This window comes from Pseudophryne corroboree, chromosome 8, assembly GCF_028390025.1.
Source record: "Pseudophryne corroboree isolate aPseCor3 chromosome 8, aPseCor3.hap2, whole genome shotgun sequence".
Classification (NCBI taxonomy): Eukaryota; Metazoa; Chordata; class Amphibia; order Anura; family Myobatrachidae; genus Pseudophryne; species Pseudophryne corroboree.
Window position 1 is genome coordinate 232,803,998 of NC_086451.1, and position 18,703 is coordinate 232,822,700.

The 18,703-nt window shown below is 48.2% G+C and overlaps 1 protein-coding gene across 2 annotated transcripts in view; it reads left to right on the forward strand.

Moving 5' to 3' along the window:
- Positions 1–18,703, forward strand: part of LOC134948854 (ras-related protein Rab-6B-like) — a 239,872-nt gene that overhangs the window by 80,909 nt on the left and 140,260 nt on the right. For both annotated transcript variants that reach the window (XM_063937102.1, XM_063937103.1), the window contains exon 2: positions 354–412. In XM_063937102.1, the coding sequence (XP_063793172.1) occupies positions 354–412 (59 nt within the window). The remainder of the gene's footprint in view (positions 1–353; positions 413–18,703) is intronic.

Here is an 18,703-nt window from a genome sequence, read left to right on the forward strand (position 1 = left end):
TCTATATTGAATTATATTTTTTCTTTAATTGTGTTATGAACTGATATGTAATATTGGATCTTTTGGTCTGTTAATCCAGTTTTTGTCACTAAAAACCGCTTGTTGAAATTGTTGATAGTCTCCAGGAACTTAGGCATTTCTGTCATGTTTCCTATTTATTGAGTTTCCCATAATGTATAAATGTGACAGGTGTACTTTTGTTTTTAAATATATTTTAACTTGAAGAGCCTGTTTCGCTAGTAAACTAATATAGAACTTACTGTACAACATAATATTCTACATTTGTATGTTTATAGGCAGCTACCAATTTACATGTTATAGTTGTAGAATCTTTCCTTTTTTTCATCTTGCAGTTGGTAAGACCTCTCTCATCACTCGATTCATGTATGACAGCTTTGACAATACTTACCAGGTGAGTGTGTGAGACCCTGACCTCTGATCGCAGGGTAATAACATTAATACTCCTTTATTGTTTAAAGAGATTACTCTAGCCTGAGGATTAGACAGAGCATGATGTTCTTTGTGGGGCCTCTAATCACCTTTCATCTATATATTGTCTGGATGTAATCACCTGTTCAGTATTTTATTGTTTCTGTGCCAGCTACAAGGTGCACTTTGCACACATTTGTGCTGATAATGGGAATAACAATCTTAAAATCTAAACCTTAAAGAGATGGTGTGGCTTATTAGTTATTTTCACCCACTGTTAGATGTAATTATTGTTCATCTTCAGCTCTCGAGTTGTACACATCGAGCAATTGATACTAAAGTAGGAATTTCTTCCAGTCATGCTGTATGTAGCATTGCCATTGTTAATTGCTGAACCATGATGTACATAGGGGGGAATTCAATTGTTTCTCCCTGCGGCCGCACGGAGCAATTCAATTGTTGCTTCGTTCGGGTGCGATGAGCCGCAGATAGACACATTTCAGCTAGCAGCCCTCCGTAGTGGCATCCAAACGGCACTTTGCAAGATGTGCCCAGCACTTTGGTTGTCTTTAGCCGTTTAACGCAGCTAATCCGACCTGTCTGGACACAAAAATAAAAAAATTGAATTGCCCCCCCAAATTTCTTTGACGTCCTAGTGGATGCTGGGTACTCCGTAAGGACAATGGGGAATAGACGGGCTCCGCAGGAGACTGGGCACTCTAAAAGAAAGATTAGGTACTATCTGGTGTGCACTGGCTCCTCCCTCTATGCCCCTCCTCCAGACCTCAGTTAGAATCTGTGCCTGGCTCGAGCTGGTTGCACACTAGGGGCTCTCCTGAGCTTCTAGTAAAGAAAGTATTTGTTAGGTTTTTTATTTTCAGTGAGATCTGCTGGCAACAGACTCACTGCTACGAGGGACTGAGGGGAGAGAAGTGAACCTACCTGCTTGCAGCTAGCTTGGGCTTCTAAGGCTACTGGACACCATTAGCTCCAGAGGGATCGAACACTGGGCCCGTCCACGATCGTCCGGTCCCGGAGCCGCGCCGCCGTCCCCCTTGCAGAGCCAGAAGCAAGAAGAACATCCTGAAAATCGGCGGCTGAAGACTTCGGTCTTCATTAAGGTAGCGCACAGCACTGCAGCTGTGCGCCATTGCTCCCTATGCACACCACACACTCCGGTCACTGATCGGTGCAGGGCGCTGGGGGGGGGGGCGGCGCCCTGGGCTGCAATTAGAGTACCTTCTATGGCAAAAAGCACATAATATAGTCCAATAAAATATATATGTGCAAAATCCCCCGCCATAATATATATATATAAGAGCGGGAGAAGTCCGCCGAGAAGGGGGCAGGGCTATCTCCCTCGGCACACTGGCGCCATTTCCTCTTCACAGCTCCGCTGGAAGACAGCTCCCCAGGCTCTCCCCTGCAGTTTCCAGGCTCAAAGGGTAAAAAAGAGAGGGGGGGCACTAAATTTAGGCGAAAATTGTATATGTAAAGCAGCTATAGGGAAAAATCACTTTGTGTTAGTGTACATCCCTGATTATATAGCGCTGTGGTGTGTGCTGGCATACTCTCTCTCTGTCTCCCCAAAGGACTTTGTGGGGTCCTGTTCTCAGTCAGAGCATTCCCTGTGTGTGTGTGTGTGTGCGGTGTGTCGGTACGGCTGTGTCGACATGTTTGATGAGGACGCTTACGTGGAGGTGGAGCAGGTGCCGATAAGTGTGATGTCGCCCCCTGAGGGGCCGACACCTGAGTGGATGGATATGTGGAAGGTATTAACCGACAGTGTCAACTCCTTACATAAAAGGTTCGATGACGCAGCTTTGGGACAGCCGGCATCTCAGAGGCCGTCAGGGGCTCAAAAACGCCCGCTACCTCAGATGGCTAACACAGATGTCGACACGGAGTCTGACTCCAGTGTCGACGAGGATGAGACAAATATACAATCCACTAGGGCCATCCGATGTATAATTACGGCAATGAAAAATGTGTTGCACATTTCTGACATTAACCCGGTTACCACAAAAAAGGGTATTATGTTTGGGGAGAAAAAGCAGCCAGTGACTTTTCCCCCATCTGATGAGTTAAACGAATTGTGTGAAGAAGCGTGGGGTTCCCCAGATAAGAAACTAGTAATTTCTAAGCGGTTACTAATGGCGTACCCTTTCCCGCCAACGGATAGGTTACGCTGGGAGACATCCCCTAAGGTGGACAAAGCGCTCACACGCTTATCAAAAAAGGTGGCACTGCCGTCTCAGGATACGGCCGCCTTAAAGGAGCCTGCAGATAGAAAGCAGGAGGCTATCCTGAAGTCTGTGTATACACACTCAGGTACTATACTGAGACCTGCTATTGCTTCAGCATGGATGTGTAGTGCTGCAGCAGCATGGTCTGATTCCCTGTCAGATAACATTGATTCTCTTGACAGGGATACTATTTTGCTAACTATAGAGCATATTAAAGACATAGTCTTATATATGAGAGATGCACAGAGGGACATTTGCCGGCTGGCATCTAGAATTAATGCAATGTCCATTTCTGCCAGGAGAGTATTATGGACTCGGCAGTGGACAGGTGATGCTGATTCTAAAAGGCACATGGAAGTTTTGCCTTATAAGGGTGAGGAATTGTTTGGGGACGGTCTCTCGGACCTCGTGTCCACAGCAACAGCTGGGAAGTCGACTTTTTTACCTCAGGTCCCCTCACAGCCTAAGAAAGCACCGTATTATCAAGTACAGTCCTTTCGGCCTCAGAAAGGCAAGTGGGTCAGAGGCGCGTCCTTTCTGCCCAGAGGCAGGGGTAGAGGGAAAAAGCTGCACCAGACAGCCAGTTCCCAGGAACAAATATCCTCCCCTGCTTCCACTAAGTCCACCGCATGACGCTGGGGCTCCACAGGTGGAGCCAGGTGCGGTGGGGGCCCGTCTCCGGAACTTCAGCGACCAGTGGGTTCGCTCACAGGTGGATCTCTGGGTTCTACAGGTATCTCAGGGATACAAGCTGGAGTTCGAGACGTCTCCCCCTCGCCGTTACCTCAAATCAGCCTTGCCTGCTACTCCCAAGGAAAGGGAGGTAGTACTGGCGGCAATTCACAAGCTGTACCTCCAGCAGGTGATAATCAAAGTTCCTCTCCTTCAACAGGGACGAGGTTACTATTCCACAATGTTTGTGATACCGAAACCAGACGGTTCGGTGAGACCCATTCTAAATTTGAAATCCTTGAACACTTTTATATAAGGAAGTTCAAGTTCAAAATAGAATCGCTCAGGGCGGTTATTGCAAGCCTGGAAGAGGGGGATATTATTGTGTCACTGGACATCATAGATGCTTACCTACATGTCCCCATTTACCCACCTCACCAGGAGAGTACCTCAAGGTTGTGGTACAGAACTGCCATTACCAATTCCAGACGTTGCCGTTTGGTCTGTCCACAGCACCGAGGGTGTGTTCCAAGGTAATGGCCAAAATGATGATACTCCTTCGAAAGAAGGGAGTTATAATTATCCCGTACTTGGACGATCTCCTTATAAAGGCGAGGTCCAAGGAGCAGTCGTTGATCGGAGTAGCACTCTCAGGAAGTGCTACAACAGCACGGCTGGATTCTGAATATCCCAAAGTCGCAGCTGGTTCCTACGACGCGACTGCTGATATTGGGCATGTTTCTGGACACAGAACAGTAGAAGGTGTTTCTCCCGGAGGAGAAGGCCAAGGAGTTGTCATCTCTGGTCAGAGACCTCCTGCATCCAAAACAGGTGTCGGTGCATCATTGCACGCGAATCCTGGAAAAGATGGTAGCTTCTTTCGAAACAATTCCCTTCGGCAGGTTCCATGCAAGGAACTTTCAGTGGGACCTGTTAGACAAGTGAGGATCGCATCTTCAGATGCATCGGCGGATCACCCTGTCCCTGAGCGCCAAGGTGTCTCTGCTGTGGTGGCTGCAGAGTGCTCATCTTCTCGAGGGCCGCAGATTCGGCATTCAGGACTGGGTCCTGGTGACCACGGATGCAAGCCTCCGAGGTTGGGGAGCAGTCACTCAGGGAAGAAACTTCCAAGGACAATGGTCGAGTCAGGAGACTTCCCTACAGATAAATATTCTGGACCTAAGGGCCATTTACAAGGCCCTAAGGCAAGCAGAACCCCTGCTTCAAAACCAGCCGGTGCTGATTCAGTCAGACAACATCACGGCTGTCGCCCATGTAAACCGACAAGGCGGCACAAGAAGCAGGATGGCGTTGGCAGAAGCCACAAGGATTCTCCGATGGGCGGAGTATCACGTGCTAACACTGTCAGCAGTGTTCATTCCGGGTGTGGAAAACTAGGAAGCAGACTTCCTCAGCAGGCACGACCTCCACCCGGGAGCGTGGGGACTTCATTCAGAATTCTTCACGCAGATTGTGAACCGTTGGGAACGGCCACAGGTGGACATGATGGCGTCCCGCCTCAACAAAAAGCTAAAAAAGTATTGCGCCAGGTCAAGAGACCCTCAGGCGATAACTGTGGACGCACTAGTGACACCGTGGGTGTACCAGTCGGTTTATGTGTTCCCTCCTCTTCCTCTCATACCCAAGGTACTGAGGATAGTAAGTAAGAGAGGAGTAAGAACTATACTCGTAGTTCCGGATTGGCCAAGAAGAACTTGGTACCCAGAACTACAAGAAATGATCTCGGAGGACCCATGGCCTCTGTCTCTCAGACAGGACCTGTTACTGCAGGGGCCCTGTCTGTTCCAAGACTTACCGCGGCTGCGTTTGAAGGCTTGGCGGTTGAACGCCGGATCCTAACGGAAAAGGGCGTTCCAGATTAAGTGATTCCTACGCTGTTAAAGGCTAGGAAAGACGCTGCCTGAAGTTCAGACGTTGTTAAGGGAGTGCTGCATATTCAGCCCCCTTTTGTGCCTGCAGTGGCACCTTGGGATCTCAACGTAGTGTTGGATTTCCTAAAATCACATTGTTTTGAGCCACTTCAAAACGTGGAGTTGAAGTATCTCACGTGGAAAGTGGTCATATATATATATATATATATATATATATATATATATATATATATATATATATATATATATATATATATATATATATATATATATATATATATTTGGCCTTGGCTTCGGCTAGGCGTGTGTCAGAATTGGCGGCTTTGTCATGTGAAAGCCCTTATCTGATCTTCCATAGGGACAGGGCAGAATTGAGGATTCGTCCCCAATTTCTCCCTAAGGTGGTATCAGCGTTCCATTGAACCAACCTATTGTGGTGCCTGCGGCTACTCAGGACTTGGAGGCCTCCAAGTTGCTGGATGTAGTCCGGGCCCTGAAAATCTATGTTTCCAGGACGGCTAGAGTCAGAAATACTGATTCGCTGTTTATCCTGCATGCACCCAACAAGCTGGGTGCTCCTGCTTCTAAGCATACTATTGCTCGCTGGATCTGTAGCACGATTCACCTTGCACATTCTGCGGCTGGACTGCCGCATCCTAAATCAGTAAAAGCCCATTCCACGAGGAAGGGGGCTCTTCTTGGGCGGCTGCCCAAGGGGTCTCGGCATTACAACTTTGCCGAGCTGCTACCTGGTCGGGGTCAAACACATTTGCAAAATTCTACAAGTTTGATACCCTGACTGAGGAGGACCTTGAGTTTGCTCATGCGGTGCTGCAGAGTCAACCGCACTCTCCCGCCCGTTTGGGAGCTTTGGTATAATCCCCATGGTCCTTACGGAGTACCCAGCATCCACTAGGACGTCAGAGAAAATAAGAATTTACTCACCGGTAATTCTATTTCTCGTAGTCCGTAGTGGATGCTGGGAGCCCGTCCCAAGTGCGGATTTTCTGCAATACTTGTATATAGTTATTGTTATGAGCCATCTGTTCAGTGAGGCTCAGTTGTTATTCATACTGTTAACTGGGTATAGTTATCACGAGTTGTACGGTGTGATTGGTGTGGCTGGTATGAGTCTTACCCTGGATTCCAAATCCTTTCCTTGTAGTGTCAGCTCTTCCGGGCACAGTTTCCCTAACTGAGGTCTGGAGGAGGGGCATAGAGGGAGGAGCCAGTGCACACCAGATAGTACCTAATCTTTCTTTTAGAGTGCCCAGTCTCCTGCGGAGCCCGTCTATTCACCATGGTCCTTACGGAGTACCCAGCATCCACTACGGACTACGAGAAATAGAATTACCGGTGAGTAAATTCGCATTTTCCTACTACGAGAAATAGAATTACCGGTGAGTAAATTCTTATTTTCCTTATTGAATGCTTCCTTTGCATAGAATGAATTTATTCCCGCTGATACGGCAAATAAAATGTATCTAAAATGGGCAAAAAGGGTTTGTTTATTGAAATTAGTGTGCCCCCAAGTTTCTGGGTGCTAGGGTGGGGGTAAGATGGCACTTTAAATGCTCTCAATACTTATCTATATTCCCGTGTCATGGCTGATAGTAGATTGGGCTTTGTGATGTCCTAACGCATTGACACCATGTTAGATTTTGTGACATTGTAAAGAATCTGAACGAGACTCTAGAACTAGCCCTTGATGAAGTGGCTCCAGCTACCCATCAGACTCCTCCTAAGCTTAGATGTCAACCATGGCACTCTAAATTAACAAGACAACTACAAAAACTCACACATAAACTTGAACGTCAGTGGTGTAAATCTCGTATTTCAAGTGACTTCCTCACATATAAGACTCTTCCACGCTTATAAAAATTCCCTGGACACTGCCAAACAAACATATTTCCACAAACTCTTATCTCTGCTCAAACCTCTAACCCCAAACGACTCTTCAATACATTTAAATCACTTCTGAATCCTCCCTCACCTACCCCACCAGCCACTATCAAGGCACAAGATCTTGCTTCCTACTTCAAGGAGAAGATTGATAAGATCTGAGCTGAAATGGTATGCTCTTCAGCAGCCAGTGACCACCTCAGTTCTTTACCTGAACCCTCTGGCGCACTCTGTTCATTTGATCCCAAAAATGAAGATGAAGTATCATCACTCTTCTCATCCTGCTTCTCTACTACCTCTCCTCTTGATCCTTTACCCTCACAAATAAGTAAAGCTCTGTCTCCGGTGCTCATCCCTACCTTAACTTTCATCTGTAATCTCTCTCTCTCTACTGCAGTGGTCAGGGAAAAGGGGTAAATTATCCCAAATGGGGTAAAGTTGAAATTCCTGGGGGTAATGGAGGGTCGCGCTGCCGAGACACAGCCCCGTCCAGCACCGGCCGGCTAGTGATGTGACGTGCTGACGTCACACGCGTTCCCTCCTGGCCGCCCAGTGCTGTGTTCCTTGCCGCGGTGTGACGTGCTGACGTCACACCGAGCTCCCTCACGCCCCCCCGTCCTGCGCTGTCCTGTCCTCCCGCCCACGGCCCCCCAACCCACACACAGAACTTGAAGTGTTCTGTGGCTGACCGCTGACGTAGTTCCGCAGGATCAGACAGTGGCCCACTGACATTACTAAGCTGAGGATGTGACCATCTGTCTCCTAAAGGTCGATATATATATATATATATATATATATATATATATATATATATATATATATATACACGCACACACAGTATCTCAGAAATGCCATATAAACAGCAGTGATGTCCTGTATATATGCACAATAATATATGGTTTCCTTCCTTTCAAATCAAGGTGGTAAGTAACGTCGGTGTATCTAAATATATTTTGGGGTAAAAGGTAAAAAAGTTCCCTGACCCCTGCTCTACTGGTATCTTCCCTTCACTCTTCAAGCATGCAGTGATTACTCCCATTTTGAAAAAACAAAATTCTGACCCTAACTCTCTCTCAAACTACCGCCCTATTTCTCAGCTCCCTTGTCTCTCTAAGCTACTTGAGAGACTTGCCTACACTCGACTCACACACTTTCTTGGACCCTTTTCAGTCAGGCTTCCATTCCCAACATTCCACAGAGACAGCACTGATTAAAGTGGTTAATGATTTGGTCACTACGAAGTATAAAGGCCATTACTCACTACTTATTCTTCTAGATCTATCTGCTTTTTCTCTGACGTCCTAGTGGATGCTGGGAACTCCGTAAGGACCATGGGGAATAGCGGCTCCGCAGGAGACAGGGCACATCTAAAGAAAGCTTTAGGATCACCTGGTGTGCACTGGCTCCTCCCCCTATGACCCTCCTCCAAGCCTCAGTTAGATTTTCTGTGCCCGACGAGAAGGGTGCACACTAGGGGCTCTCCTGAGCTCTTTGTGAAAGTTTTAGTTTAGGTTTATTATTTTCAGTGAGACCTGCTGGCAACAGGCTCACTGCATCGAGGGACTAAGGGGAGAAGAAGCGAACTCACCTGCGTGCAGAGTGGATTGGGCTTCTTAGGCTACTGGACATTAGCTCCAGAGGGACGATCACAGGTTCAGCCTGGATGGGTCACCGGAGCCGCGCCGCCGGCCCCCTTACAGAGCCAGAAGAGCGAAGAGGTCCGGAAAAATCGGCGGCAGAAGACTTTCCTGTCTTCAGATAAAGGTAGGCGCACAGCACCGCAGCTGTGCGCCATTGCTCTCAGCACACTTCACACTCCGGTCACTGAGGGTGCAGGGCGCTGGGGGGGCAGCGCCCTGAGACGCAATAAATCGATAGAAAACCTTTTATGGCTAAAATAAATGCATCACATATAACTCCTGGGCTATATGGATGCATTTAACCCCTGCCAAAACATACAAGAAAACGGATGATAAGGACGCCAAGAAAGGGGCGGAGCCTATCTCCTCAGCACACTGGCGCCATTTTCCCTCACAGCTCAGTTGGAGGGAAGCTCCCTGGCTCTCCCCTGCAGTCACTACACTACAGAAAGGGGTTAAAAAAGAGAGGGGGGCACAAATTAGGCGCAGTATAAACAATACAGCAGCTATAAAGGGAAAAACACTTATATAAGGTTATCCCTGTATATATATAGCGCTCTGGTGTGTGCTGGCAAACTCTCCCTCTGTCTCCCCAAAGGGCTAGTGGGGTCCTGTCCTCTATCAGAGCATTCCCTGTGTGTGTGCTGTGTGTCGGTACGTTTGTGTCGGTACGTTTGTGTCGGTACGTTTGTGTCGACACGTTTGTGTCGACATGTATGAGGAGAAAAATGATGAGGAGACGGAGTAGAGTGTCTGTAATAGTGTTGTCACCCCCTGGGGGGTCGACACCTGAGTGGATGTACTGTTGAAATTGCGTGACAGTGTCAGCTTTGTATAAAAGACAGTGGTTGACATGAGACAGCCGGCTACTCAGCTTGTGCATGTCCAGACGTCTCATACAGGGGCTCTAAAGCGCCCGTTACCTCAGATACAGACGCCGACACGGATACTGACTCCTGTGTCGACGGTGAAGAGACAACCGTGATTTCCAATAGGGCCACACATTGCATGATTGAGGCAATGGAAAAAGTTTACACTCTTCTGATAATATAAATACCACCAAAAAAAGGGGTATTATGTTTGGTGAGGAAAAACTTCCTGTAGTTTTCCTGAATCTGAGAAATAAAATGAGGTGTGTGATGAGGCGTGGGTTTCCCCCCGATAACAATTGATACTTTCTAAAAAGTTATTGGCAGTATACCTTTTCCCGCCAGAGGTTAGGGTGCGTTGGGAAACACCCCCTAGGGGGGATAAGGCGCTCACACGCTTGTAAGAACAAGGGCTCTACCCTCTCTGGAGATGGCCGCCCTTAGGGATCCTGCTGATAGAAAGCAGGAGGGTATCCTAAAATGTATTTACACACATACTGGTGTTATACTGCGACCAGCAATCGCCTCAGCCTGGATGTGCAGTGCTGGGTTGGCGTGGTCGGATTCCCTGACTGGAAATTTGATATCCTAGATAAGGACAGTATATTATTGCCTATAGAGCAATTAAAAGATGCATTTCTATATATGCATGATGCACAGCGGAATATTTGCCGACTGGCATCAAGTATAAGTGCGTTGTCCAATTATACCAGTAAAGTGGTCAGGTGATGCGGATTCCAAACGGCATTTGGAAGTATTGCCTTAACAAAAAAGGGGATGTACCCCAGGTCGCCTCTCAAAATAAGACGCCGTATTATCAGGCGCAGTCCTGGTTGGCAAGCGGACAAAAGGGTTCCTCTTTTCTGCTCGTGACAGAGGGAGAGGAAAATGGCTGCAGAGATCAGCCAGTTCCAAGGAACAGAAACTCTTTTCCACCTCTGCCAAGCCCTCAGTATGACGCTAGGGCTTTACAAGTTCAGGCACGGTGGGGTCCCGTTCTCAATGAATTTCAGTGCGCAGTGGGCTCACTCGCAAGTAGACCCCTGGATCCTTCAGGTAATATTTCAGGGGTACAAATTGGAATTCGAGACGTATCCCCCTCGCCATTTCCAAAGGTCTGTTTTACCGACGTCTCCCGCTGACAGGGAGGCAGTTTTGGAAACCATTCACAAGCTGTATTCCCAGCAGGTGATAATCAAGATACCCCTCCTGCAACAGGGAACGGGGTATTATTCCACACTATTGTGGTACCGAAGCCAGACGGCTCGGTGAGACCGATTTTAAAATCTAAAATCTAAAATCTTTGAACACTTGCATACAGAGGTTCAAATTCAAAATCGAGTCACTCAGAGCAGTGATTGCAAACCTGGAAGAAGGGGACTACATGATGTCTCGGGACATCAAGGATGCTTACCTTCATGTCAAAATTTACCCTTCTCACCAAGGGTATTTCAGGTTATGGTACAGAACTGTCACTATCAGTTCGGACGCTGCCGTAGGGATGGTCCACGGCACCCCGGGTCTTTACCAAGGTAATGGCCGAAATGATATCCCTTCGAAGGAAGGAGATTTTAGTTATCCCTTACTTGGACGATTCCCTGATAAGGGTAAGATCCAGGGAACACTTGGAAGTCGGTGTAGCACTATCTCAGGTAGTGTTGCGGCAGCACGATTGGATTCTCAATATTCCAAAATCGCAGCTGGTTCCGACGACTTGTCTTCTGTTCCTAGGGATGATCCTGGACACAGTCCAGAAAGAAGGTGTTTCTCCCGGAGGAGAAAGCCAGGGAGTTATCCGAGCTAGTCAGGAACCTCCTAAAACCGAACCAAGTCTCAGTGCATCAATGCACAAGGGTTCTGGGTAAAAATGGTGGCTTCCTACGAAGCAATCCCATTCGGCAGATTCCACGCAAGACTTTCAAGTGGAACCTACTGGACAAATGGTCCGGGTCGCATCTTCAGATGCTTCAACGGATAACCCTGTCACCGGGGACAAGGGTATCCCTCCTGTGGTGGTTGCAGAGTGCTCATCTTTTAGAGGGCCGCAGATTCGGCATTCGGGACTGGGTCCTGGTGGCCACGGATGCCAGCCTGCGAGGCTGGGGAGCAGTCACACAGGGAAGGAATTTCCAGGGCTTATGGTCAAGCCTGGAGACATCTCTTCATATAAACATTCTGGAACTAAGGGCCATTTACAATGCCCTAAGTCAAGCGAAACCCCTGCTTCAGGGTCAGGCGGTATTGATCCAATCGGACAACATCACGTCAGTCGCCCACGTAAACAGACAGGGCGGCACGGGAAGCAGGGGGGCAATGGCAGAAGCTGCAAGGATTCTTCGCTGGGCGGAAGATCATGTGATAGCACTGTCAGCAGTGTTCATTCCGGGAGTGGACAACTGGGAAGCAGACTTCCTCAGCAGACACGATCTACACCCGGGAGAGTGGGGACTTCATCCAGAAGTCTTCCACATGATTGTGAACCGTTGGGAAAAACCAAAGGTGGATATGATGGCGTCCCGCCTCAACAAAAAACTGGACAGGTATTGCGCCAGGTCAAGAGACCCTCAGGCAATAGCTGTGGACGCTCTGGTAACACCGTGGGTGTTCCAGTCAGTGTATGTGTTCCCTCCTCTGCCTCTCATACAAAAAGTACTGAGAATTATACGGCAAAGGGGAGTAAGAACGATACTCGTGGCTCCGGATTGGCCAAGAAGAACTTGGTATCCGGAACTTCAAGAGATGCTCACGGACGAACCGTGGCCTCTACCTCTAAGAAAGGACCTGCTCCAGCAGGGGCCTTGTTTGTTCCAAGACTTACCGCGGCTGCGTTTGACGGCTTGGTGGTTGAACGCCGGATCCTGAAGGAAAAAGGCATTCCAGATGAAGTCATCCCTACCCTGGTCAAGGCCAGGAAGGACGTAACCGCAAAACATTATCGCCGCATTTGGCGAAAATATGTTGCGTGGTGGGAGGCCAAGAAGGCCCCTACACAGGAATTTCAACTGGGTCGTTTCCTCCATTTCCTGCAAACAGGACTGTCTATGGGCCTAAAATTAGGGTCCATTAAGGTTCAATTTTCGGCCCTGTCGATTTTCTTCCAAAAGGAACTGGCTTCAGTGCCTGAAGTTCAGACATTTGTAAAAGGGGTACTGCATATACAGCCTCCTTTTGTGCCTCCAGTGGCACCTTGGGATCTCAATGTTGTGTTGAGTTTCCTAAAGTCACATTGGTTTGAACCACTCACCACTGTGGACTTAAAATATCTCACATGGAAGGTGACGATGCTGTTAGCCCTGGCTTCAGCCAGGCGTGTGTCAGAATTGGCGGCTTTATCATATAAAAGCCCTTATTTAATATTTCATTCTGACAGGGCAGAATTGAGGACTTGTCCTCAATTTCTACCTAAGGTGGTTTCTGCATTTCACATGAAGCAACCTATTGTGGTACCTGCGGCTACTAAGGACTTGGAGGATTCCAAGTTGCTTGACGTGGTCAGGGCCCTGTAAATCTTAAAATGCCCACTCCACAAGGAAGGTGGGCTCATCTTGGGCAGCTGCCCGAGGGGTCTCGGCTTTACAACTTTGCCGAGCAGTTACTTGGTCAGGAACAAATACGTTTGTAAAATTCTACAAATTTGATACCCTGGCTGAGGAGGACCTGGAGTTCTCTCATTCGGTGCTGCAGAGTCATCCGCACTCTCCCGCCCGTTTGGGAGCTTTGGTATAATCCCCATGGTCCTTACGGAGTTCCCAGCATCCACTAGGACGTCAGAGAAAATAAGAATTTACTTACCGATAATTCTATTTCTCGTAGTCCGTAGTGGATGCTGGGCGCCCATCCCAAGTGCGGATTGTCTGCAATACTGGTACATAATTATTGTTACCAAAAAATTCGGGTTATTGTTGTAGTGAGCCATCTTTTATAGAGGCTTCTCTATTATCATGCTGTTAACTGGGTTCAGATCACAAGTTGTACAGTGTGATTGGTGTGGCTGGTATGAGTCTTACCCGGGATTCAAAATCCTTCCTTATTGTGTACGCTCGTCCGGGCACAGTATCCTAACTGAGGCTTGGAGGAGGGTCATAGGGGGAGGAGCCAGTGCACACCAGGTGATCCTAAAGCTTTCTTTAGATGTGCCCTGTCTCCTGCGGAGCCGCTATTCCCCATGGTCCTTACGGAGTTCCCAGCATCCACTACGGACTACGAGAAATAGAATTATCGGTAAGTAAATTCTTATTTTTTGACCACTCTTTTCTCATACAAACACTACAATCCCTCGGTCTTAAAGACACAGCCCTGTCTTGGTTCCTATTCTACCTATCTAATCGCTCCTTCAATGTTCGCTTCTCTGAATCTACCTCCTTTTCGCTACCTTCTTTCAGTTGGAGTACAGAAAGGCTCATTCTTGGGTCCTCTGGTTTTCTATACCTCATCTCTTGGTAAACTAATCAGCTCTTTTGGATTTTAGTATCATCTGTACGCAGATGATACTCAAATCTACCTATCCTCCCCTGATTTGTCCCTATCTGTACTGGGCCGTGTCACTGAATGCATTTCTGCCATTTCATCTTGGATGTCATCTCGCCACCTCAAACTTAATATTTCAAAAACAGAGTTAATTATATTTCCACCGGCCAACAGTAGGTACCAATCTGATATCTCTATCGCTGTTGACAATCTACCCTACCCCACAAGCTTGCTGCCTAGGTGTCATCCTTGACTCTGATCTGTCCTTTGTTCCCCACATTCAGTTTGTCTCAAAATCATGTTACATGCATCCAAAAAACATATCCAAAATATAACCATACCTTACACAAGACACTGCTAAAACTCTAATCCATGCTCTCATTATCTCCCGCATTGATTATTGCAATAGTCTCCTAACTGGTCTTCCTAAAACGAGACTCTCACCACTACAATCTATTCTGAATGCAGCTGCAAGGCTAATCTTCCTCGCTAGATGTTCATCGTCTACAGATCCACTCTGTCAGTCCCTCCATTGGTTACCTGTATTCTACCGTATTTAATATAAAATACTTGTAGTCACGCACAAGGCCATTAACCAAACTACACCAACGTACATCACTTTGCTTATCTCAAAATATCTCCCAACCCAAGCTCTTCGCTCTTCACAAGATCTGCGTTTCTTATCCACACTCATTACTCGCTCCCACTCACGATTGCAGGACTTTCATTCTCTGTGGAATGCCCTACCACGCACACTAAGACTCTCCTCTAGTCTGCAAACCTTCAAGCGTTCCCTGAAAACTCACCTCTTCAGGCAAGCATATCAAATTCCAGAACTGACCGCATAACTTTCATAAACTTTCCTATCAAATTGCATCCACTATGCACAGTCCACACATCCTTGCATGTCTTCTCATCCTTCCTCTCGACTCCGGTTCATCATTGCTGTATGACCAGATCATACAGCCCACCAAGAACCGTTGAAATCTGGTGGACAACTATGCAATAGGTAGCACCTATCCTTGTGTATCCATGCCTATTTCTTTTACGTCCTAGAGGATACTGGGGATCCATTTAGTACCATGGGGTATAGATGGGTCCACTAGGAGCCATGGGCACTTTAAGAATTTGATAGTGTGCGCTGGCTCCTCCCTCTATGCCCCTCCTACCAGACTCAGTTTAGAATATGTGCCCGGAGGAGCCGGTCATGCTTAGGAAAGCGCCTGAAGAGTTTTCTGCATTTATTTTCTATTTGTTATTTTCAGGCAGGTCTGGTTGGCACCAGTCTGCCTGCTTCGTGGGACTTAGGGGGGAAAATGGCCCAACCTCCTATAGGGTTAATGGTCCCATTCCCCGCTAACAGGACAATGAGCTCCTGAGGGAACAATTTGCAAGCCCCACCATGTCGAGCGTACATTCCCGCAGCACGCCGCCACCCCTAACAGAGCCAGAAGAAAGAAGAGTGGTGAGTGTTATGCCTGCGTCCCGGTTAGCGGGTCGACGGCTATTATGGCGGCATGAGAGTACAGAGATAAGCAGCATTGAGGAACAGGCTGCGTCTCCAGGCTCAGATCAGCGCAGTCTGTACCGCTATGAGCGGCAACCTGAGTCATCCTATACAGTACCCACACTGGCAAATACGCTTACAGGGGCTATGTCCCACTGTTTAGGCATCTAAAACACCTCAGCCAGTTTAAAATGAAACCGGAAAGACCGCGCGCCATTAAGGGGGAAGGGCTTCACTATGAGCAGCTCCAGCAGCTCACCAGCGCCATTTTACCTCTGCAGTTCTACACAGACAGACTGGAAAGGAAGCGTAGCTTCTCCAGAAGGACTGCAGCTTACCTCAGCGGTACCAGGTGGTCATAATAAGGAGGGGTGGAGCGTTATTAGAGTACTAAGCCCCTATCAGGGTACTTAGTCTGCGACCCAGCTAAGCTTGGCATTAGCACTAAGGGCGTGGTGTGGCTGGCTCCTATATACTCTGTCTCCCTGGAAGGGCTCTGTGTGGGTTAACTGTGTTTCTGCACACTGGGGTACACTGGGCTCCACAAGGAATGGACAATGGGGTGTAGAGTAGGATCTTGATCCGAGGCACCAACAGGCTCAAAGCTTTGACTGTTCCCAGAATGCATAGCACCGCCTCCTATATCACCCCGCCTCCCTGCACAGGATCTCAGTTTTGTAGTTGGTGCTGCAGTAGCAGGCACTTAACAGAGGGGCTGCTCTAGGCAGCCCTAAGAAGAGCTTTTTTTCTGAGGAAAAAAGTGAAGACTTAAAGGGCAGCAGCAGTGTTACATGTCAGTGGACATTCACGGCTGCAGCTCCGGCTCTCCCCAGCGGCGATGTACACTCCCGAGCCCTGGCTGCCGGGTAACTACAGCTGGAGGCTCCGGTTTTCTTCTCGTCAGGGACACACGACAGGGGCTCTCGGGGATCGCGTGGCCGCTCTTCGGGAGGTGGTAAGTGGGTCCCGCTTGCGTGACCCGGTCTTTATTGCGATCCGGCGCGGTCAGTGGGAGGCGGGCCGCGCGCGCTGGCGGTGGACACTGTGGCAGTACAGGCGATCCCACAAGATCACCAGGGCATGGGACAGGTCAGGTTTTCTCTATAAACCGTTTTATTAGAGTCCGCAGTACCCGGTGGTTTTGCCAGCAGGGGTATAGAGCTTGGACCTGAAGCCGCCTCCCCCAGCCCCAGGGCGCCATTTTCTGCAAATGTTCCCGCCCTGGAGCTGCATATCTGTCTCTCCCTCACTCCCTGGCATTGTCTGCGGCGCCATTATCCCTCAGTTCACTGTTCCTGGGAATGCTTGGGCAAATCCTCCTATGTAAAGCCGCCTGGTTGTCAGTGCTGTGACTTTACAAGACACTTAAGTATTCTACCTGCCTTTTTTAGTCAGTGTTAGTTAAAAAAGAGTGCATTTAGTCAGGGTTTCCTAGTACAATTACCCTGTGATACACATCCAGTTCTTACTGTGTACTGATATATCTATTGTTTTATATAGCTGTGTAAGCTAGTCCAGTGCAGTATTATTGTTAGTAATAACCTCTGCATTGTACAAACTGTGACTATTTGTGTGTGCATTGATAGCTGAGTGGTGTCCATTTCGTGTCTTTCACTCAACCTGCGTCAGGTTTTATCTAATATAGGATTTCTCTAACGTCCTAGAGAATGCTGGGGACTCCGTAAGGACCATGGGGATAGACGGGCTCCGCAGGAGACATGGGCACTTTAAGAAATAATTTAGTTCCCGGTGTGCACTGGCTCCTCCCTCTATGCCCCTCCTCCAGTTTGATACTGTGCCCAGACGAGCTGGGTGCTTTTCAGTGAGCTCTCCTGAGTTTACTGATAGAAAGTATTTTGTTAGGTTTTTTATTTTCAGGGAGCTCTGCTGGCAACAGACTCCCTGCATCGTGGGACTGAGGGGAGAGAAGCAGCCCTACTCTCTGAAGCTAGGTCCTGCTTCTTAGGCTACTGGACACCACTAGCTCCAGAGGGATTGGTACGCAGGATCTCACCCTCGCCGCCCGTCCCGGAGCCGCGCCACCGTCCCCCTCGCAGAGCCGGAAGATAGAAGCCAGGTGAGTATGAGAAGAAAAGAAGACTTCAGAGGCGGCAGAAGACTTCATGATCTTCACTGAGGTAACGCACAGCACTGCAGCTGTGCGCCATTGCTCCCACACACCTCACATACTCCGGTCACTAAGGGTGCAGGGCGCATGGGGGGGGCGCCCTGGGCAGCAATATAAACCTCTTACTTGGCAAAAGGAGCATATATACAGCCGGACACTGTATATATGCATGAGCCCCCGCCAATTTAACACTTTTAGCGGGACAGAAGACCGCCGTTGAGGGGGCGGGGCTTCTCCCTCCGCACTCACCAGCGCCATGTTTTTCTCCACAGCACCGCTGAGAGGAAGCTCCCCGGACTCTCCCCTGCTTATACCACGGTAGAAGAGAGGGTTTTAAAGAAGAGGGGGGGCACATAATTCGGCGCAGATAATAACAGCGCTACTGGGTTAACATTAAGTTGCTGTGTTATTCCTGGGTCATATAGCGCTGGGGTGTGTGCTGGCATACTCTCTCTCTCTGTCTCTCCAAAGGGCCTTGTGGGGGAATTATCTTCAGATGAGCATTTCCTGAGTGTGTGGTGTGTCGGTACGTGTGTGTCAACCTGTCTGAGGTAAAAGGCTCTCCTAAGGAGGAGATGGAGCAAATGTGTGTGTGAGTGGTGTCTCTGTTGACAACGCCGACACCTGATTGTATATGTGAAATAAAGTGCTGAGGTAAATTTATTGCACAAAAGATTTGAGAAAAGACAGTGAATCTACACAGGTCTGTCCCTATGTCGCAGAGACCTTCAGAGTCTCACAATGCTCACTATCCAAAATAATAGACACTGATATCGACACGGAGTCTGACTCCAGTGTCGACTACGATAATGCAAAGTTACAGCCAAAACTGGCAGAAAAGTATTCAATATATGATTATTGTAATAAAAGATGTTTTGCATATCACTGATGACTCATCTGTCCCTGACACGAGGGTACACATGTTTAAGGGGAAGAAAGCTAAGGTAAATT